At 39.5% G+C, this 18,081-nt stretch overlaps 1 protein-coding gene across 1 annotated transcript in view; it reads right to left on the reverse strand.

The window, feature by feature from the left end:
* p3h2 (prolyl 3-hydroxylase 2) overlaps positions 1-11,800 on the reverse strand; it is a 41,104-nt gene extending 29,304 nt beyond the window's left edge. The window contains exon 1 of the mRNA XM_077024567.1: positions 11,189-11,800. Within this exon, the coding sequence (XP_076880682.1) occupies positions 11,189-11,602 (414 nt within the window). The 5' untranslated portion in view covers positions 11,603-11,800. The remainder of the gene's footprint in view (positions 1-11,188) is intronic.
* Positions 11,801-18,081: the final 6,281 nt, after the last annotated feature.

Consider the following 18,081-nt stretch of genomic DNA (forward strand, 5'->3'; position numbering starts at 1 on the left):
TTATTTCGAGTATATGTATAAATATTTAACTTAATTAAGTTTAAGGTGCTGGGAAATATTGAAACGGACCTTTAAAGTGACGTACAAGTGTTTTAATTCCACCTTTTAAACGTGTATGAATCCTGCAAACATGACTTTGTTCATTGCGCTGAGGCGCAGCGCGCGCAAAGTTACAAAATTCGAGAGGTGCACGACCTCGCGAATCGACAGCGCGCGAGACCCTCGCGCACGGGCGGAGCCACCGCGATTACGTCATTTTCGCCACTGATTTTAGTTTAGCTTTTTTTTTTGTAAAAAAATGTGTTAAGTCTGATGCACTTTCTGCCATTCTCACTGCTGTGTGCTGAGTAGCTGAACCGGAGCGGAGTTGCGCATGCGCGGGTCAGTTTCTCCGCTGGCTTGCTTTTTACCGGTAATAAGCAAACGCACACGGTATGATAACCGTGCATTTTAATACCGTGGTATACCGTGAAACCGGTTACCGCTGCAACCCTACTGGACAGTAATGGTGAGATGCGTGGGTGACTCCTGCCCTATTAAACACCACTTTTACCCCGCACGGAGTGTGTCCTGTGTGTGTGCCTCCTGAGAAGCCAGGAACCAGTGTATTTTCCTTGCTGGCTCCTCTGCTACACGCTTTTCACCCATTACAAGATGAAGGGACGCAGGTCTCAGGTTATGCCCCGAAGGTGCTGTCCATAGCAGGCCATACTGTATCTCAGAAGGTGGTCTCATGCTCACCCTCTCTGGTAATGGTTATTCTAAAGAAACAGGTCAGACACAGACATTTCTGACTGAACTACAAACCACAAGGCTCTGCAGCGGGTAGCACCAGGTTTTACATCACATCACAACTCACTGAACCACAGTCATAATTTACGATATGGACGCTGGGGACATGTCTCCACCACTTTCACTTTGTGTCCCCTGTCACATCTGGCTCTGCCCCCCCCACCCCCACTACCTGTCAAGTCTCTGTTGTCCCTCCTTCTGATTTGTAACCCCGCCTCTCAGTCTCATGTGTTCCTTGATTAGTTGGTTGTCATTGTCTTGTATTTAAACCCTGTGTTTGGTCCATTGTGTTGTTGGTTATTGTTCATTTAAGTTAGTATGTTCCTTGTTCCATGTGAAGCCTGTATACTGGTTTGTTCTGTGTTTCATGTGTTATATATGCCTGTTTTGGTTCTTGTTACTTCCCTGTTGCGTTGCCTCTAGTCCAGGTCAGTATCCATATTGAGTTTGGTGCTTTTAGTGTTTCCCTCAATGTGTTAGCGATTGTGTTTAGGTTCTGTTTGGTTATGCTCCCTTTTGTCTACTGTTAGCATTTTGCTCTGTGGGTTTAGTTTGCCTGTGGGTGGGTGTTTTGTTATCTTTGTTTATTCTTATATCTCTCATTGTCAGTGCTATTTCTGTTTTATTGATTATCACTATTAAATCTACTGTCCAGTCTCCCTTGCCTATTCATGACATCCCCAAAAACCTTTGAACGTGTGGCCTTAAAATATAACAACATAGTCTATTTATGTAACATTCAATATAGCTTGTTGTAGTCAGTAAAAGGAAACACATTGTGTTCTTAATGACAAAATCAGAAAATGTCCATGTTTATATTATAACCCGTGCGACACAATGCTGAGGTAATGCACACCTGACAGCTGACTTTTAGCTAATATTTTAAATCAAAATAAACAGAAAGCAATTGTACAACAAACATATTTTTAAACCATCGTGCTGATACTTATCGTATTGTTCAGCGCTGATTCATTTAACATGCGGCGTCATAAAACCTTTTGTGAACTTCCTTTCTTAGCTCATTTTTTCCAGGTAAGGCATGTGCCCAAGAACACGACTTCTTACATGGAGTGTGGGTTTGAGGGGCTGTTGAATTTAATACATCCCCCAGCTTCCTTGTCCTCGACACTAGTCAAAACAAAGTTATACCCACACACGGAACCCTTGCCTGTCCCCTGTCCTGCATGCTTATGTGAACTGAAGGTGAAGGCTGTTACGGTTTTACGGTTTGGGAATCCCAATGGACAGGCAGAAGAATTGAAAACACACAGAGAAACATCATTATTTCCCAGCCCAGTACTTTGGTTCAGGCTTTGACACTGAGCACTCCTCACCACTACTAAGCTCTGTAGCTGTTTTGACTGTTCTGACGTTTCAGTAACAAGCACAAATTCAAATTCCACAGAAATGATCATTTACAGACCAAGCAACTGATATAACAGTCATAGTCACAAAGTTAGTCACAAACATACGTTTGACATGTGAATTAGTCCCGAATGTAAAGAAACAGTGCAGAAGGAGGAAATGAGGATAGAGAGCGTGTAAGGCCAGTAATGGAGACTAATGATATTCACACATGCTTCCCTGATGTCTAGACAGTGTCATGGCTTCAGGATGCTTGCGCACCCCCGCAGAGCTGAAAATGGTTGATTCATACTTCAATGGTAAAGGAGCTCTCAGAGGAATCATTGGAAGTCCCCTATTTTTCCACAGCTCCGTAGTCCTGCGGTAGGCTCTGTCCTGGTAGCGGGATGGCGGGACTACAGCTCACGTCACAAGACCTACCTACCGGAGCGCTTCTCCTCGACAGGACATTTAAGACACAGACTGTGTCACGGGCTGCTAGAACCCTGACAATGCAGGAATGAAAGCCAGTCACCCTAGGAAATTCAGTGAGGGCCTTGCTACATCGCATGGAAAACATCTGACAGATTATTACACGCCCAGGCATCTGAGCTAACCACATCACGTTCCGAATGGGGGAACTGAAATTATTATTGGCAGAGCAAACACATTAATCTTCGAGTTCAACCGCACTACTTCTTGGAAGAACCTTTAAGAGGTCCACTAAGAGGCAGTGTTTTGACATTGTAAATTTCTGGAAAGTTTTATTAAACACATTGTTACTGGCCGATCCTACAATGAAAAAAAGAAAAGTCAGTTTAAAACCAGTGCAAACCTAACATGTGCTGCCTTATCATTAAACAGTTAAGTGAGAATCAGTCCTGCACTACCAGACTGGCAGGTCCCCCAATGAGAACATACAGAGAACATACTGCAAAGTTTATTTCAAGTTAAATAAGTGGTTTCTAAGAGTGAATAGAGAGTATTTTCCAGGCAGAACTGTCTAATTGTAAGTCTCCACAGGGCACATCTTTCCTGTCATAGATATACAACATGTTTAACTACATACTGTATATAAAACTTGCGGCTGCAGAGATGCTACAGTAGCCTGCAGCCTGAGACCAGCCATCTGTTCAAGATTCATGAAAAGCAGACCCATCTCATCACGCCAGAGTGTAAAGATTCCTCTCTGATGAAGAGTTCTCATACGTCACCGTACACTGCAGCCAGTCTCACTTTCCTGTTTGCATCACACTTGCCTTAGAATGTTTCCATAAAGTCGAACATGATATGGAAGTAATATATACAACTCAATAACTGACCCTGGTACTCTTGAAAATGCCCTACACCAATTTTCTCATACAATTTTCCATTCAAAATCCTAGTACACATCAACACCAGATCCAGATTTAAGGTTCACAGATACCTTAAATCTAGGTCTGTCAATGTTAACGAATTAACACTCGCTTAATCTGAACACCTTAAGCACATTAATGTGGTTTTTAATGTAATCATATGACCAAATTTGACCCCTGTAAATCCTGCATGGAGTTTTACCTGGCTAAATGACTGAAATGTGGCAAAACAGATACGGTAAAACAATTACTGAGGAGACATCATCTGGTTTGCTGTACAGTAAGTTTCATTTTAAGGAGCTTCCAGATGTAGGTTTAGATAAAACGAAAGTTTTGCGCACATACCAGCTTTGGGCAGAGTACATGTGGTAGATACTTTCATCCAAAGCAACCAATTGGGTCCAAGTACTATTAAAGCAATTAAGGTTCTTGCTCAGGGGCCCAGCTTAGCCAAATTGTGTCAACTTAGCAAGAGTGGGGCTTGAACCAGTGACCTGCTTATTACTAGGTCAATACCTTGCCTGCTGATCTGATATACTGTATAAGTAGAATATATGGCAATGGACAGTGGAATCGTGTTTTTACTTCTTTTTTTTTTTGATTACTCTAATTTGCTACCATTTTTTCAGATGTTCTGGCTAATGTACATATACATCTTTTTCAAAAGGCCAGATTACTTTGGTCAACTCTAGAGAGGAAGCTGTGTACCTACACAGCTACAGTGTGTATCCTAACAAGGAGGCTAGTGGTATGATGTGACATGATAAAGTGGGTGAGTAATAATACCAGGTGTTGGTTGTTTTTCACTATCCACGTCTTAGCTTTTGAAGATACCACCTACAAACTTTCCACTCCCTCAGGCATTTTCCAAACTAAAATCAGGGCGAGGTGATCTGACAAAGGGCTGTGTCACTGTTAGGCTATACATAATCCAGTTTCAAGATTAGGTGGATGACTTTCTATATCAGAGATTATTTTGTGGTGTCTTGTCTGATCCCTTTAAATGAGGGCTAATGCTGAGGATGGCTGGCTGAATGGGTAGAAGGTGAATCTCAAAAATGCTATTTCATGTTGGGGAATTACACAGGTGTGAGTCACAATTCCAACAGGTGTGTGGCCCTCAACACATCCACGGCTAGTGGATGAGTTTAAACGTATCTGAGGACACGACTCAGGTGGCTCTGAGCAGGACAAACCCAAACGGGCTCGACAGGGCGGCGGAGGGGAACTGGGAGGTGCTGAGAAATGCAGACTTTAACAATTGTTGCAGTTCAAATAGGTTTGTTAATGTTAATGTTCTGAACTAATGCCTGCAATGATTCTCCATGATATAAGACTACCATGGGGGCAGTACATGTTGCCCTTTTCACAAAAGACGAATTGTTGGACAATCTTCAGTTCTCTATTTACAACCCAGTGTCAGAATTTACATTTATTTACTTGTATTTGATATACTACATTAATTTTATTTAAGGAAGCCAAATAAAACTAATGACTAAAAAATATCTCCATGGAATGAAATATGTATTTATAAGACTCCTTCAGTATAAACATAAAGAGTAGTAGCACTTCCAGCCTTCCTTAGATTTCTGTAAAAATAGCAGAGAATGTGCACAAATCTCTTTTCATAGACAAGCCACTGTTAAGCAAACTTAGCTAACAATTAGGATAAATAGCATGCTCAGTCTCCTAATGGGGTTGTGAAAGTCTTGGAACAGTAAGGGTCTGACCCAAAACATTAATGGAAGTTGGCCTGACAAATGGAAACTGAGATTATTCCAGCAGTTAAGGGAACTTGTGAAAACTGTCGTTTGGGTTTTAAAAAAAGAGTATGTGAAGGTTGTAAAGCTCATGAATGGAATGACTTCACTTTTTGTGACTCTGTGGACTAGAACATGAGTAAACGGGCATTTCTTTCCTCCAATCACAGCCCTGTGATTTCAGGATGTTTCATAACATGAGTCACAGTCTGTAGTTTAAGATTAGAAGACAGTAACCTCATTGGATGAAGAAAATCATAATGCCCTAATGCAAATGCAAAACCACACTGGTGGAAAAATGTAATTGCTAATCTTCATTATCATGAAAAAAATCAAACAAAGACAAGAGTGCAAATATAAATGCATAGTGGACTTCTGGTTTTTCTTCAGTTTCACAAATTAAGACACAAAACAGATGCATGGTTTCACATTATTAAGACAGTGTCAAAATCAGATCTAGTCTATGCAGCAACAAAGATGATGCCAATAGTCCTTTTATATTGTAATCTAAGGTAATCGCCCATATCTGATGAGTCCTCTAAGGAACACTATAATAAGGAAAGGTTATGGAAGAAAGGTGTTATTTTTCTAGCAGTGGCTCAAAGTTTATGTGATTCATGAGCAATAACTGATCAAAAAATGTATCAACTCATTCAATTTATAATAAAAAGTGAAAAAGAGGAATGTACCATTCTTGTGCACATCTACCAATTTCTGCCACATTTTCCACAGAAGATCATTAATGCCTCATTTTTCACCAGGCTTCACTTGCCAAGATATTCAGCAGTCGACACAACGTCCGGATAAAGACACTATAGCCAAGGGCTGGGACAGTTTGGGGACAACACTGAATTATGGGCCGGGAAATGATCGATTGTTGTTCGTTGAGTCACATGACCGAACCACATCCCCGCACTAATGTTGAGGCTTCAGGCAGCTGTGCCATTTGTTGATTAGATTAAGATGATGTGGTGAAAAGGGGTGCTCATTAGAACATTAGAATCAGATGTGGGGGTGTGTGAGGGTCATGTGGGGGTGTGGGAAAGGGTCCTGCCCCACTAGCCTTATTTTTCGCTTACACTTCTGTCAGTGAGGAAAGTGGGAAAGAGTGGAGCTATTATACAGACTGACTAACTTAAAGGGTGGGGTCAAGAGGATTTGGCCTTCCGTTACCCATCTGAGCTGGCACAAACATGCAATAACTGTGCTAGAAATATTCTGGCTCAAGATAGTTTGTTTTTGCTCTCTCAAAAGAAGGTTTTTTTTTTACATAAAATACATGTTTATATATTTTGAGGGGGAGGGGTGCAAAATGCTGAAGAATAAGCAAAGCTCGAATGAGATCAGTTTTCTGACAGAAATGTTTTTGTAAAAAAACCTCACTTGATGAGCAGCACAGGATGTTCAGAGTTTGGTATGCAGTTCATTCACTGGTGTTGACACTCTTAGAACAGACTCCCCCTCTCCACTGTGGCTCTGTGGAATCTGTTTATTAACAGACTCTTTATCTCAGTGAAACACAAGATGCAGGGTCCTGATACTGCGTCAACATCAGCACATCCACTTGTGTACAGGAGGACTCACTGAGCAGGGTTTACTGAGTCAACACAGGAGAGCAGGGCTCAGTGAACAAACACTGCAGAGTCGGACTTACTGACTCAACACTGTGGAGTAGGACTTATTGAATCAACTATGTGGAGTGTTAAATTTTCCATGAAGGCAACCTCCACAATAAAGCAAGCTATACCACCACAAAATAGACTATAGAACATATTGATCCCATTTCAAGTCTAAGCAATACAGCCAGAAAGAGGCTAGCTGTCTGATTCCCCACAACTCTCCTAGCAGCAATACCACAGATGCATTCAAATTTTTTTAACACCTGGGCCAGAGGGAATGCCTTTATTTTGTCATATATACATATACATGTGCACAGTACAATTAAATGCTTCCCTTGACATTCCCAAGCTTCTTTAAGAGCTGGGGTCAGAGGGCAGGGGCCACCAGAGAACAGCACCACTGGACCACAGAGAATTAGGGGCATTGCTTAAGGCTGAACAGAGGAGCAGGGATTCACACCCACAACTCTCCAGTTGACAGCACAAACCCCGATTCAGCAGGCCACCACTGACTCCAGTTCCTCCAGAATCCCCCATTCCCATCCCCAATTCATTCAGAAATGTAAAAAGGTGAAATTTTTTATTAAGTTTTTTACTCTTTGATGTACTCAATTCACTTTATAAAAAGAAACAGAAAGCTGCATCACTTAATTTTGTTTTTAGCATTAAAGAGCTGTCCAGGGTTTAGCTAAAGGTAGTAATTACATTGTTTCACATCCTATCTATTAAAGACAACTTGGCTTTCTAGACACTGCCCATCTCTGTGAAGAACGACATTACATGACATCATGGAAAATCCGATCCCTAAATTCACCTCCCCCACCAAAATCTCAAACTGTTGTGACATTAGACTGTGACAGAAGATCAGCTACAGACATCCAGCATGTCAAACTCAAACAAAAAATATATACATCCGGTATGTGAAAAACAGAATGCAAGGGGGACAGATTAGAAAAGTATATTCCTGTATATACATTCATGCAAAGTTTTTGCTGATTGAAACACTGTTCCTCAGGCCCCTACTACGGAAAAAAGGAAGGACTGATTTCATAACAGCGTGCAGCGTAGGGCAGGAGTGACTCTGAAGCAATGTTCCAAACTCCAATCAGCCATTTGTCAGCGCAGCTGTTTGCCTGAGCACCCCTTCTCCTTTTCCCACTCAAACAGGATCCATCCTGAGCCTTGCCAAAAGTTCCCAAGGGTCCTTCCATTTGTGAGGTTCACAGTCCGGCCCAGAGCCCCTCCTGAAGCCTTCTTCTAACACACTTTTACAAGGGATCTATCAGTTCCAAGCATTAATTGCACAGTAACATGTCAACTAGTGGTAAACCAGGGTCTAACGAGAACGCACAGGACGTCTGTTCATAAGACACAGACCAAGCCTATAAAATTCACTTAGACGTTCATCAGGGAATTTGGTGACGTGAGGCCACTGTGGGTAACTGTTGCATCACAGACGGGCCGATCACAGAACAGCTCTCGTCCGAGCATGTGCAGTTACTCAATGGTACAGGGAGGCAGTTAAAGAAGATACGATTGGCTGCACAGATGTGCTAGCCCCTTGGCTAGAACCGCATATGGTTTCATCTGTTTACTATAACAGATGTAGTGAAGATCTATTCTTCTTGTAAGATGCCTTTCGAACACCATATGGAACTGTTATTATCCAACTGCAGCATCTGGGTTGCTGGACCGTATGTCATTGTTATGATAGTGAGTGAGAAAGTCATAACACATTTTCTTGGCGAGTCGTCCTTCTACATCGAATCTGATTTTTGGATCACGGTTTGGCCGGTGCTCACGATAAATGCACCCAAGCATCAACATTGACACTCCTGATGCTCAGCTACTGGGATGCATTAATGCATTAATGTTTGTTTATTCTCTTTGTTTATTATTAGAAATGTTTTTATAGGACTTCTCTCATTTTTACATGGTTGGTATAATTCTGTATGGATAAATTCGCAGCCCATCAGTAATGCAGAGGAAGCACTTAAGGGGCATAAGTAAATACGCAGGCCTACATTCCATCTGTACTCTCCTGCTCTTGGGGGACATGTGGACAAAATCCAGCACAGGAAGTGTCACGCCGTGTACAACACAAAGCAATCATGGGCAAACATGCTCGCTGCACACACACACACACACACACACACCCGTCCACAGGGAGCACAGGTGCACCACAAAGTCCTTTCATAAACCTTTTATTTTTGTGAAAGGGTGGGCCCATTTCAAATACAATTCGTATTGTCGTGTTGTAGGTAAGGCTGGCTGCGTAGTGTTTTGTGAAATGTGTATTTAATGCTGGGTTATAAACGGGAAACACAATTGTCACAGACACTAATTGTCCTGTGTGTCTTCCAGTTATTCTTCCATGTAATGCAATCAAAGTGTCCCTTAGCAAACCAGCATTCACAGCAAACCAGAAGTCACAGATGTTTTTTTTTTCCAGTCTAATCCCAAAAGCTGATTGGCTTTATTATATCATGCTCTTGATGTATGTTTTCTAATTATTCAGACAGAAGCAAAGAAGAGAAGAGAATTTGCTTTTAGTCTTGTTTATCTTTCAACCTGAAACTTTCATGTTTGCAAACGAGCTCCAGAGGGTCGCCTGGGGGCAGGAGGGCCCAAGGCAAGGCAGGTGAAACCATGAGCTTATGAGGAGCTTTGAGCTCTTTGTGGTTTGTCCAGCAGAGCCAACAACCAACCGAGGACCACGTCTATGCTTGGCACAAATATTACCCATTCATGACCTAGCACAAGGGGGCGTCTTTCTGTTAAGAAGTGCAAATACGCTGTACGGGGAAAACAAAATATTTGTCAATATTTGTGTAAATGGAGGAAAGGAAGAAAATACTTGTCAAAGGAGAAACAGTTGGTGACTGTGGCAATGTTTGGACTGGTTAGAAAGCCCCATTATGGGAGAGGTGAGGTGAGTAAGTGGACTGTGAGACTATTGGGACCGTACAGGTGCTATTTGTCTTCCTTAAACCTAAAATACACATCCCAGTGGTTATTTCTGACGTCTGCTGTCTAGAAACCTCGACAGGATCGCATCTGAGTTCTGCCCTGACACAAACACAGTGCTCTGTAGGCTGCCTTGATCTACTGAAATGCTCTGCTGGCTAACAAGCAATAAGAAACTATGCCAACAATTTATGCAGGATTAGGCAGCTGACCAGCGCAATTCAAGACGGAGAAAGGGTGCATCTCAGGCATAGCAACAGCCCTCTTAACGTTCTACTCATAGTGAGCATGTGACAAGAACGTCATTATGTAAGATTTATAAGACGCAATACTGTGGTTTAAACGATGTGAGGGAAATTTGCTAATGTAATTTAAGTTCACATAAGAACATTATGATTTAATACATTAGCAGAAAAACTGTGAATACGGTTGATCAGCGATTCGTTTCAGTGATTCATTTGTAACCATGTTTGTGTGTAACTGGCGTCAGGAGAACATGTAGAGACAGAGAGTACTATGATATGTCTGTCATCCCTCTGTTGACCATCAGCTCTTTCTGTGTTCTGCTAAAAACAGGAAAGATCCATATTAGGAGGAATGCACACGTGAGACTGTCTACTGTCTACTGTGCATTCTCCCCCTTCAGTTTCTCAGTGTGCCCAAATGTACTGTAAACATGTGATGATAAAGGAATAAAGGAGATTGGACTGGCCTCTCTCCTCAGTGTTCTTGTTCTAGATGAGACTCTCATGCTTTTTTACTTTTGTAATAAAACTCTCTTTTAACCACGTCTGAGTCCTCATCTATTTCAGAATAGATTTTTGGAAATTTCCACAACAACAATCTCTGGAATATTTCAGAGAACCTTTTTATATCAATTATTTTAAAAGTATTATATATATATAAATAATATAGAAATATATAAAATAAAGCCTATAAACGTAATATATAATGTAGTAGGTAAACACTATAATACACTATCATGAACATATAGCATAATTCCCCCTAGTAATCTGTAATGCATACTTATTACTGAATAGGTTTTAGCAACTGCTTAACAAAATTAGCCGGGCCATAACTCAGTTAGGTTTTAATACAAGAGAGAAAAAACTATTTGGGGGTAAAGTGAAGTTTTTAAAGTCCTTTGACGCGCACTGCACCGTCTAGACATCCATTACGTCATCCTTGTTCAGAGCGTCATCGCAAACATGACGTCATTCAGTACACGCAGGGGCCACTCACAGGTGACTATTTAATTTTTTTGTGAATAGGAAAAACCACGGGGCTTATTTTTTATCTCACAACTTTAGTTTGCTCATTCGAAAATTACATATTGTTAATTTATATTTACCTTTCGGTACGCAAGTTGAAGATAGTTGTAAGGGACTCTTCTGTTGAAGTCCTGGGTAACTTCCTCGTTAACTTTATGCATAGACTGAGGTCCAATTTTTCTTTCAATACAGTCATTTAAACAGGCGGCTCGTCGAAGAACTACGTCAAATAATTGCAGGTCCATCGTAAACCTGTCCAGGCTATGTTGATCTTTGCATTTAAGTCTGCATCGTATTTTGGTCTCGCGGACTTCAGTGAAACTCCTCAGCGCTTTCTCGATATATCGCACAACATCTATATAATCCCCTCTGGAAAAAGCTTCAATTCCGTTGTGGTAAAGCAAGTCATAAGGTTCGAGAGTAGCTGATGACAGCAGTAGTGTTTGAAGGAAGATTGTTAAAACACCGCCGATTTGCAGCAAGTTTACATCCATATTCTGTAGGAGTGCTGTGTGAAGCGCACGTGCTCTCCGTGTTTCAGAGTCGGTACCGTCCAATTTACGGAAAATGGTACAAGCGGAAGAAAATACGGACACCGCTCTTTTACTCTTCCAAGTTTGCTGTTAATCATTCTGAAGGAGCGATAACCGGGACAGTTGTGTGACGTGCCTCTCCCCCAGGGTACAAATGGACTCCTCCCCGCCCCTGAAGTAGGAAATCACGCAGAAACATCCACTATTCCCTGGACTGGTCCAGTCTACTCCACCACTAGTGGTGTTTACATGACAACATGTAGAATTAAATGTTCTCAACATTTAGAGTAGTTATGCTACACAAAGCCAAGTGTTTAATTAATTGTGTTGAATGTAATACTCTGCGAATACAATGAATTGTGTTGTTGTACAGCAATTAACGTGTGGTTTTAATATCTATGCGATATCTACAGTACACTGCTTCATGTGTAGTTGACCACACGAATTAACACTGCGTCTCAAGATCGGCTTTGTCATTTCATTTGGGGGACAATGTCGCCCTCTTGAGGACAAACGTTAGGATCTAATGCTAACGTTCTTCTGCCAGTTATACTAATATATAATAATAATAATAATAATAATAATAACGATGACGATAATGATGATGATGATAACAACGACGACGATGATGACGATGATGATGATGATGATGATGATGATAATAAAACTTACTTCATATTCCATTTACTGTTTATATAATGTTTTGCAAAAATATACATTTACATCAATAAATACAAATAAGATAACACAAATAAAATGAGGCAATATATAATTAAAACACACTTAAAACTAATATTTAAAAAGGTTCAAATGAACAAAATGCTTTATATGATCATAATGCTAAGACCTGTTATTTATGACTAATTATGATTAATCACACTGTTACTGTTACACTAGCTACTTCATATTTAATGGTGTAGGCTGACACCATTTCTCACACAATCTTACAATTTACAAGGCACTCGTGAGATTAAATATGTCATGCATTCAAAATGAAAGCAGTTTGTTAAAACAATTGCCTTCTTAGTATCAAAGTTCATGTTTGAAACCAAGCACATATACAATTTACTGAGGGGCAATATATCTAAAGGTGTACATATTAATTGTAATGAACACATGTGACTCATATTCAATATAGATGCAACAATACAAAGATTTACAAAAACAGTAGAAACAGTTAAAAAACATTTGCTAACAGTAATTATTGTTTTGGCTACTTGTGGCTATTTTAGTTGGAAATCTACATCTCAGTCAATGGCTGCTATAAGTTAAATGGACCATAAATAAACTCCACATCTTTCTATAAGCAATGCAAGCTATGTCGCTTTTGTTTACTAATAGAAAATATATTTCACATACGCTCAATAAGTATTTTCTTAAGTAACTCAGGCCAGGCTGATTCATACGTACTCTTTGCCTGTCTCATCGGAGATGTGAGTCTTGGATGTATATGGCTTGTGTTGTTTAAATGTTCTGCTGCAAATGCATAGAATAGTCCCTCCAGTGATGGAGAACACGGCTGCGCCCCAGCCGACGAACAGAGCACTTCCAAACTCATACCTATTAGAGAGCAAAACAAATATTGTGAGTTACTAGAAAACATAAAAGCACGATTTTACATGGATGCAGTTCGAAAATTATATTTGGCAAGAGATGCGCTTAAAAGAACATACTTATTTGTAGCAGCGGACCCATTATGAAAGTCTTGAGCAATTCCATGAGCAAACCATGAGATTAAGCCAAGGGCACATAGACCTGGAGTGAGAAAGGGACAGGAGAGGTTATCTACACATCCAGTTAAAGTTTTATCTTCTTATATTAATCCACCAATCCAGCCATTCATTCATTCATTCATTCATTCATTCATTCATTAAACACGGGACAATTGCAAGTTATATTGTAATCTAAAGAGAGGCACATAATAATTTGAATTTACCGCCGAGAATGAACAGTACACCAGCGACGGTGGCAACTGCGCTCTTGACGTGTTTGTTCGCGTCTAGACACTTGGTGCATTTGAGTCCCAATATTCCCACCAGCGAAGCGAGGCCACAGAGGACGATGCTGGCGACCATCACGCCCCTGCTTATATTAATTTCCTCTGCGATGATGAATAACAATATTAACATGTTTATAACTTAAACTGCAATTGCTAAATAAACGATAGTTGTATAAACAAGTAGTTTGTAGAAGTAGAATAAAACTGTGACAGCACAATTGCAGATACTCACTCGGTTGAAATAACATGGAGTGAAAAGGTGTGCAGGTGACCAGTCCGGCCGCACCTTTGGTGCACTTCATCCACAAACCCACGTTTTCCTCTTGATGTATCGCCTCACCGTTGGGCCGTGCGTACGTCTTCCACTCAGTCATAAAAGTGGAGGCTAGTATGCCAAAAAATCCGATATAGGCCAGGATGTACCCAAAAAGTTGAAATGCGGTATTTGCCATTTTTAATATATTTGTAAGAAAATATATATTTTACCACACAAAAAACACAGGACTGCACGAAAAGAAAACGTTAAGTATTTTAAACTATAAGATAGGTTGAATACACCGTTTCGGTACCAACTCAAAATGTTGACAAGACTGTCATTCGATCCGTATAGTGTAAATACAGCTTCCCCAGCAGCTATTTATAATGTCGAAGTGAGACGTGCATCACGCTGCTGGGATTAACGTTATTGTCCTTATGCAACTTCCACAACTCCCTCAGTGCGTGGGATGGGAAAAGGCTGACCACTGCACGTCGAAATGAGTTCATTGTCAAAGTTCTCAAAGGTGAATATAAATATACACAGGGCCAGAGATCAATTTTTTTGCGAAGACCTTGATGTAGAAATGTGATTTACTTCACACAGTAGTCTAATTAACAAAGGCCGCCTTTAGCGAGTTATCTTTAGCAATTTGTCGTGTAAATTCAGTTATTCAGATCACTCTTAATCCTTCATCTTTGATATATGAAACAATATGTGTCAAATTATGTAACTCTACACATTTTTTCATCATCCATCACTTCTCTAATCATTTTACTTCATCAAATAATTCGTTATTTAACTTTAGTTATTACCTAAGTATTCTCACTGGAAAATACGTACTAAAATACACACTGAAACTTAAAAAATCTATAGCTTCACATTGGTTGTGTTGTTAATATTTTTGTTTTGTTATTTTCCTGTGTTATTATCCTACATCTCTGAGTACATATTTGTAGATAAATAAATAAAACTAAAGCACAAAAGATTGTTGTTACAGCCTGTTTATTAACAGGAGTAACACAACCCAAATATTTATGTATATATTTATAGTAATAACTTTTGAAATTATTTATCTTTATTCTTAAAATTTTAATGCTTTGAAATCAGGTGGAAAGCAATTGTCTTGCTGTTTACACGTAATCCACAATTCGACATATTATCGGCTGCTATTCCCACAATCAGTTTCCTAATTAAAGATCACAAGGCAAAACACTTGTAAAACGACTGAGGTCCAGATCTTGGTGTCCTCATTACTCGTTACATTGTGTTCCGAACTGTGTTCCGTTACTTTCATAATCCCGTGACTGTGGTTGGTCACTGACGGTCTCCTCACTCGTGGGAGGAATTGAGTGAGTGACAGGAACCTGCGTGCTTCATCAGTGTAGTTTGTGTTGTATTTTATCGTTGACATAGTACTGACCTCCGTACCATTCCACCAACAACTAGATTCTTATTTCATGTGTTGATGTTGATTTTTTTAAAACAAAGGCAGGATTACATCATATCCTATTTGTTTAATTTAAGTACATTTGCAATGCAATTTACCAAGTCTACAGTAGTGTTCATCTCCACTAAAAAGATGCATTCAAGCCTACAGTAAATGAGGGTGGATTCACTGTATAAGGCTCTTCACGTTTCCACTGTTATTGTGATTTCTTATGGGAAGGTGACTTTTGGAACAGTACTTGCGGTAACACAGAGAGGAAGACGTGCGTCATGAAGGGCGGGGCATCCTTCTGTGCTGGGGTTAAAGCTGGGCCATCAGCCAAGACGTCAGTCTTCAGGAAGCAAGGTCAAAGGGGGCTCCATACTCGGAACCAGTGTGTGATCATGGCAGGTGTCGAGTACTGCTGGGTATTCAGCAATGTCATTTATATTATCAGGGGCATCATTGTCCTGTGATCTTCAAGCCATTTTTCACAAATATAAGAAAAACGGATCCTTGCAGACAAATCTGTGCATACATTATTCATCACTGCACTGCATCACTGTGTGTGAGTGGGATGTGTGTGGGGGTGGCGCTGACTATTAATAAAGATAAATACACATCTCTTCCTAGAAAAAGAGTCACGGCTTCCGGTGCCTTGTGACTGTCTGTTAATTCAGTGACATCAAACTGAATTTTCTGATTATTGTTATTACTAAAGTACACAAGTGTAATACATTTGACCATTATTTTGCACCATGAGTTATGATGCCACTAACCACTACTAGCCTATAACTATAACATCACTACCACTATAACCACTACTAGACTATAACTACACATACTACCACTATGAACACTACCATACTACACCTACTACCACTATAACCACTACTAGACTATAACTACACATACTACCACTATGAACACTACCATACTACACCTACTACCACTATAACCATTACTAGACTATACTACACCTACTACCACTATGAACACTACCATACTATAACTATTACCACTATAACCACTACTACACTACAACTACACCTACTACCACTATGAACACTACCATACTACACCTACTACCACTATAACCACTACTAGACTATAACTACACATACTACCACTATGAACACTACCATACTACACCTACTACCACTATAACCATTACTAGATTATAATAACTACACCTACTACCACTATGAACACTACCATACTATAACTATTACCACTATAACCACTACTACACTACAACTACACCTACTACCACTATGAACACTACCATACTACAACTATTACCACTATAACCACTACTACACTATAATTATTTCCACTATAAACACTACTAGATTATAACTACACCTAGTACCACTATAAACACTGCCATACTATACTATAGTATAGTACTATAACTACTACCACTATAACCACTACTATACTGTAACTACTACAACCTGTACTGTACTATAACTACCACTATAACCACTACTACCACCATAACCACTATTACACTATAACTACTATCACTTTAACCAGTACTTTACTACAACTACTACCACCATAACCACTACTACACTTTAACTACTACCACTATAACTACTCTGAACTCCTAACATTTGTTTGCTGCTTAACCATTTAATTAGTATTACTGCTGCTACTTTAATATAGACTATCATCACATCCACTAGGCTACGCAGTCTGGTGCTAAAATGCAATCACCATGTCTGCCATTCTTGGTGTGTAATGGCTCCTTTTGTCCATACTGATCTGAGATCAGTTGTACAGTGTATGTGTACTGTCCTGTAAATGAGCGAGTTTGCTTTGATTGTTTCATAAGTAAATTCATGAATAAAATATGGTTTGGTAATAAATCAGACTGAGGAGAGAAAAAAGAAACCACAAGCAAGTCGATACGTGACTAAAACAAGAGGAAGTCAAGACAAGTCAACAATGTTAGGGGGGACAATGCCAATATATCAGTGCTACTAACTCTTAATATAACGCTATATAAGGTTAGTAGGGAGTGTGTCCATCAGGCCATAGCAAAGCAGATCAATGACTATGTGAAATGTAAAATGTAAAATATTCCAGTCTTCAAGCTAATAAAATATAAACAGATATAATCAATTAGTCCACAGTTATTTTTAATTGGAGGGTTGTGAAGGCAAAAGTCTGGAGCACTCATAAATAAATGTGCCTAAGTGAAAATTGTGTATGCCATGTCCTCTAAAATCACTCTTATCTAATTCCAAATCAGTGTGTGCGTCTTTGTCAGATGTCCACTGTCACTCTGGTATTAGAGGGACACTAGTTACCTGTGCATGTCTGGGATGACAAAAAGTCCTGTTTATCTGGACTACCTGTCAGCATATAACGTTTCATTTCTATATAAATAAGAATCTAAGCTAAGAGGAGGGTTATTATTATTATTATTATTATTATTATTATTATTATTATTATTATTAATAATAATAATAATAATAATTATTATTATAATAATAATAATAATAATAATAATAATAATAATTATAATAATAATAATTATTATTATTATTATTATAATTATTATTATTCAGTTCATCCAATTAATTAATGCATCCTAGTACACTGGTAATGTCACTGACCCACAAAGCTTCCTGCAAACTCCGTTCCAGTGTTGTGCATGTTTACTGGAAGACATGACAAAGAGAGGAAGGTTATTAGAGACGTTGCAGGTTTGCTAAGATCATCAGGAGCAGAGTTCTCTTCCTGAA

Source organism: Brachyhypopomus gauderio, chromosome 12 (genome assembly GCF_052324685.1).
Source record: "Brachyhypopomus gauderio isolate BG-103 chromosome 12, BGAUD_0.2, whole genome shotgun sequence".
Classification (NCBI taxonomy): domain Eukaryota; kingdom Metazoa; phylum Chordata; class Actinopteri; order Gymnotiformes; family Hypopomidae; genus Brachyhypopomus; species Brachyhypopomus gauderio.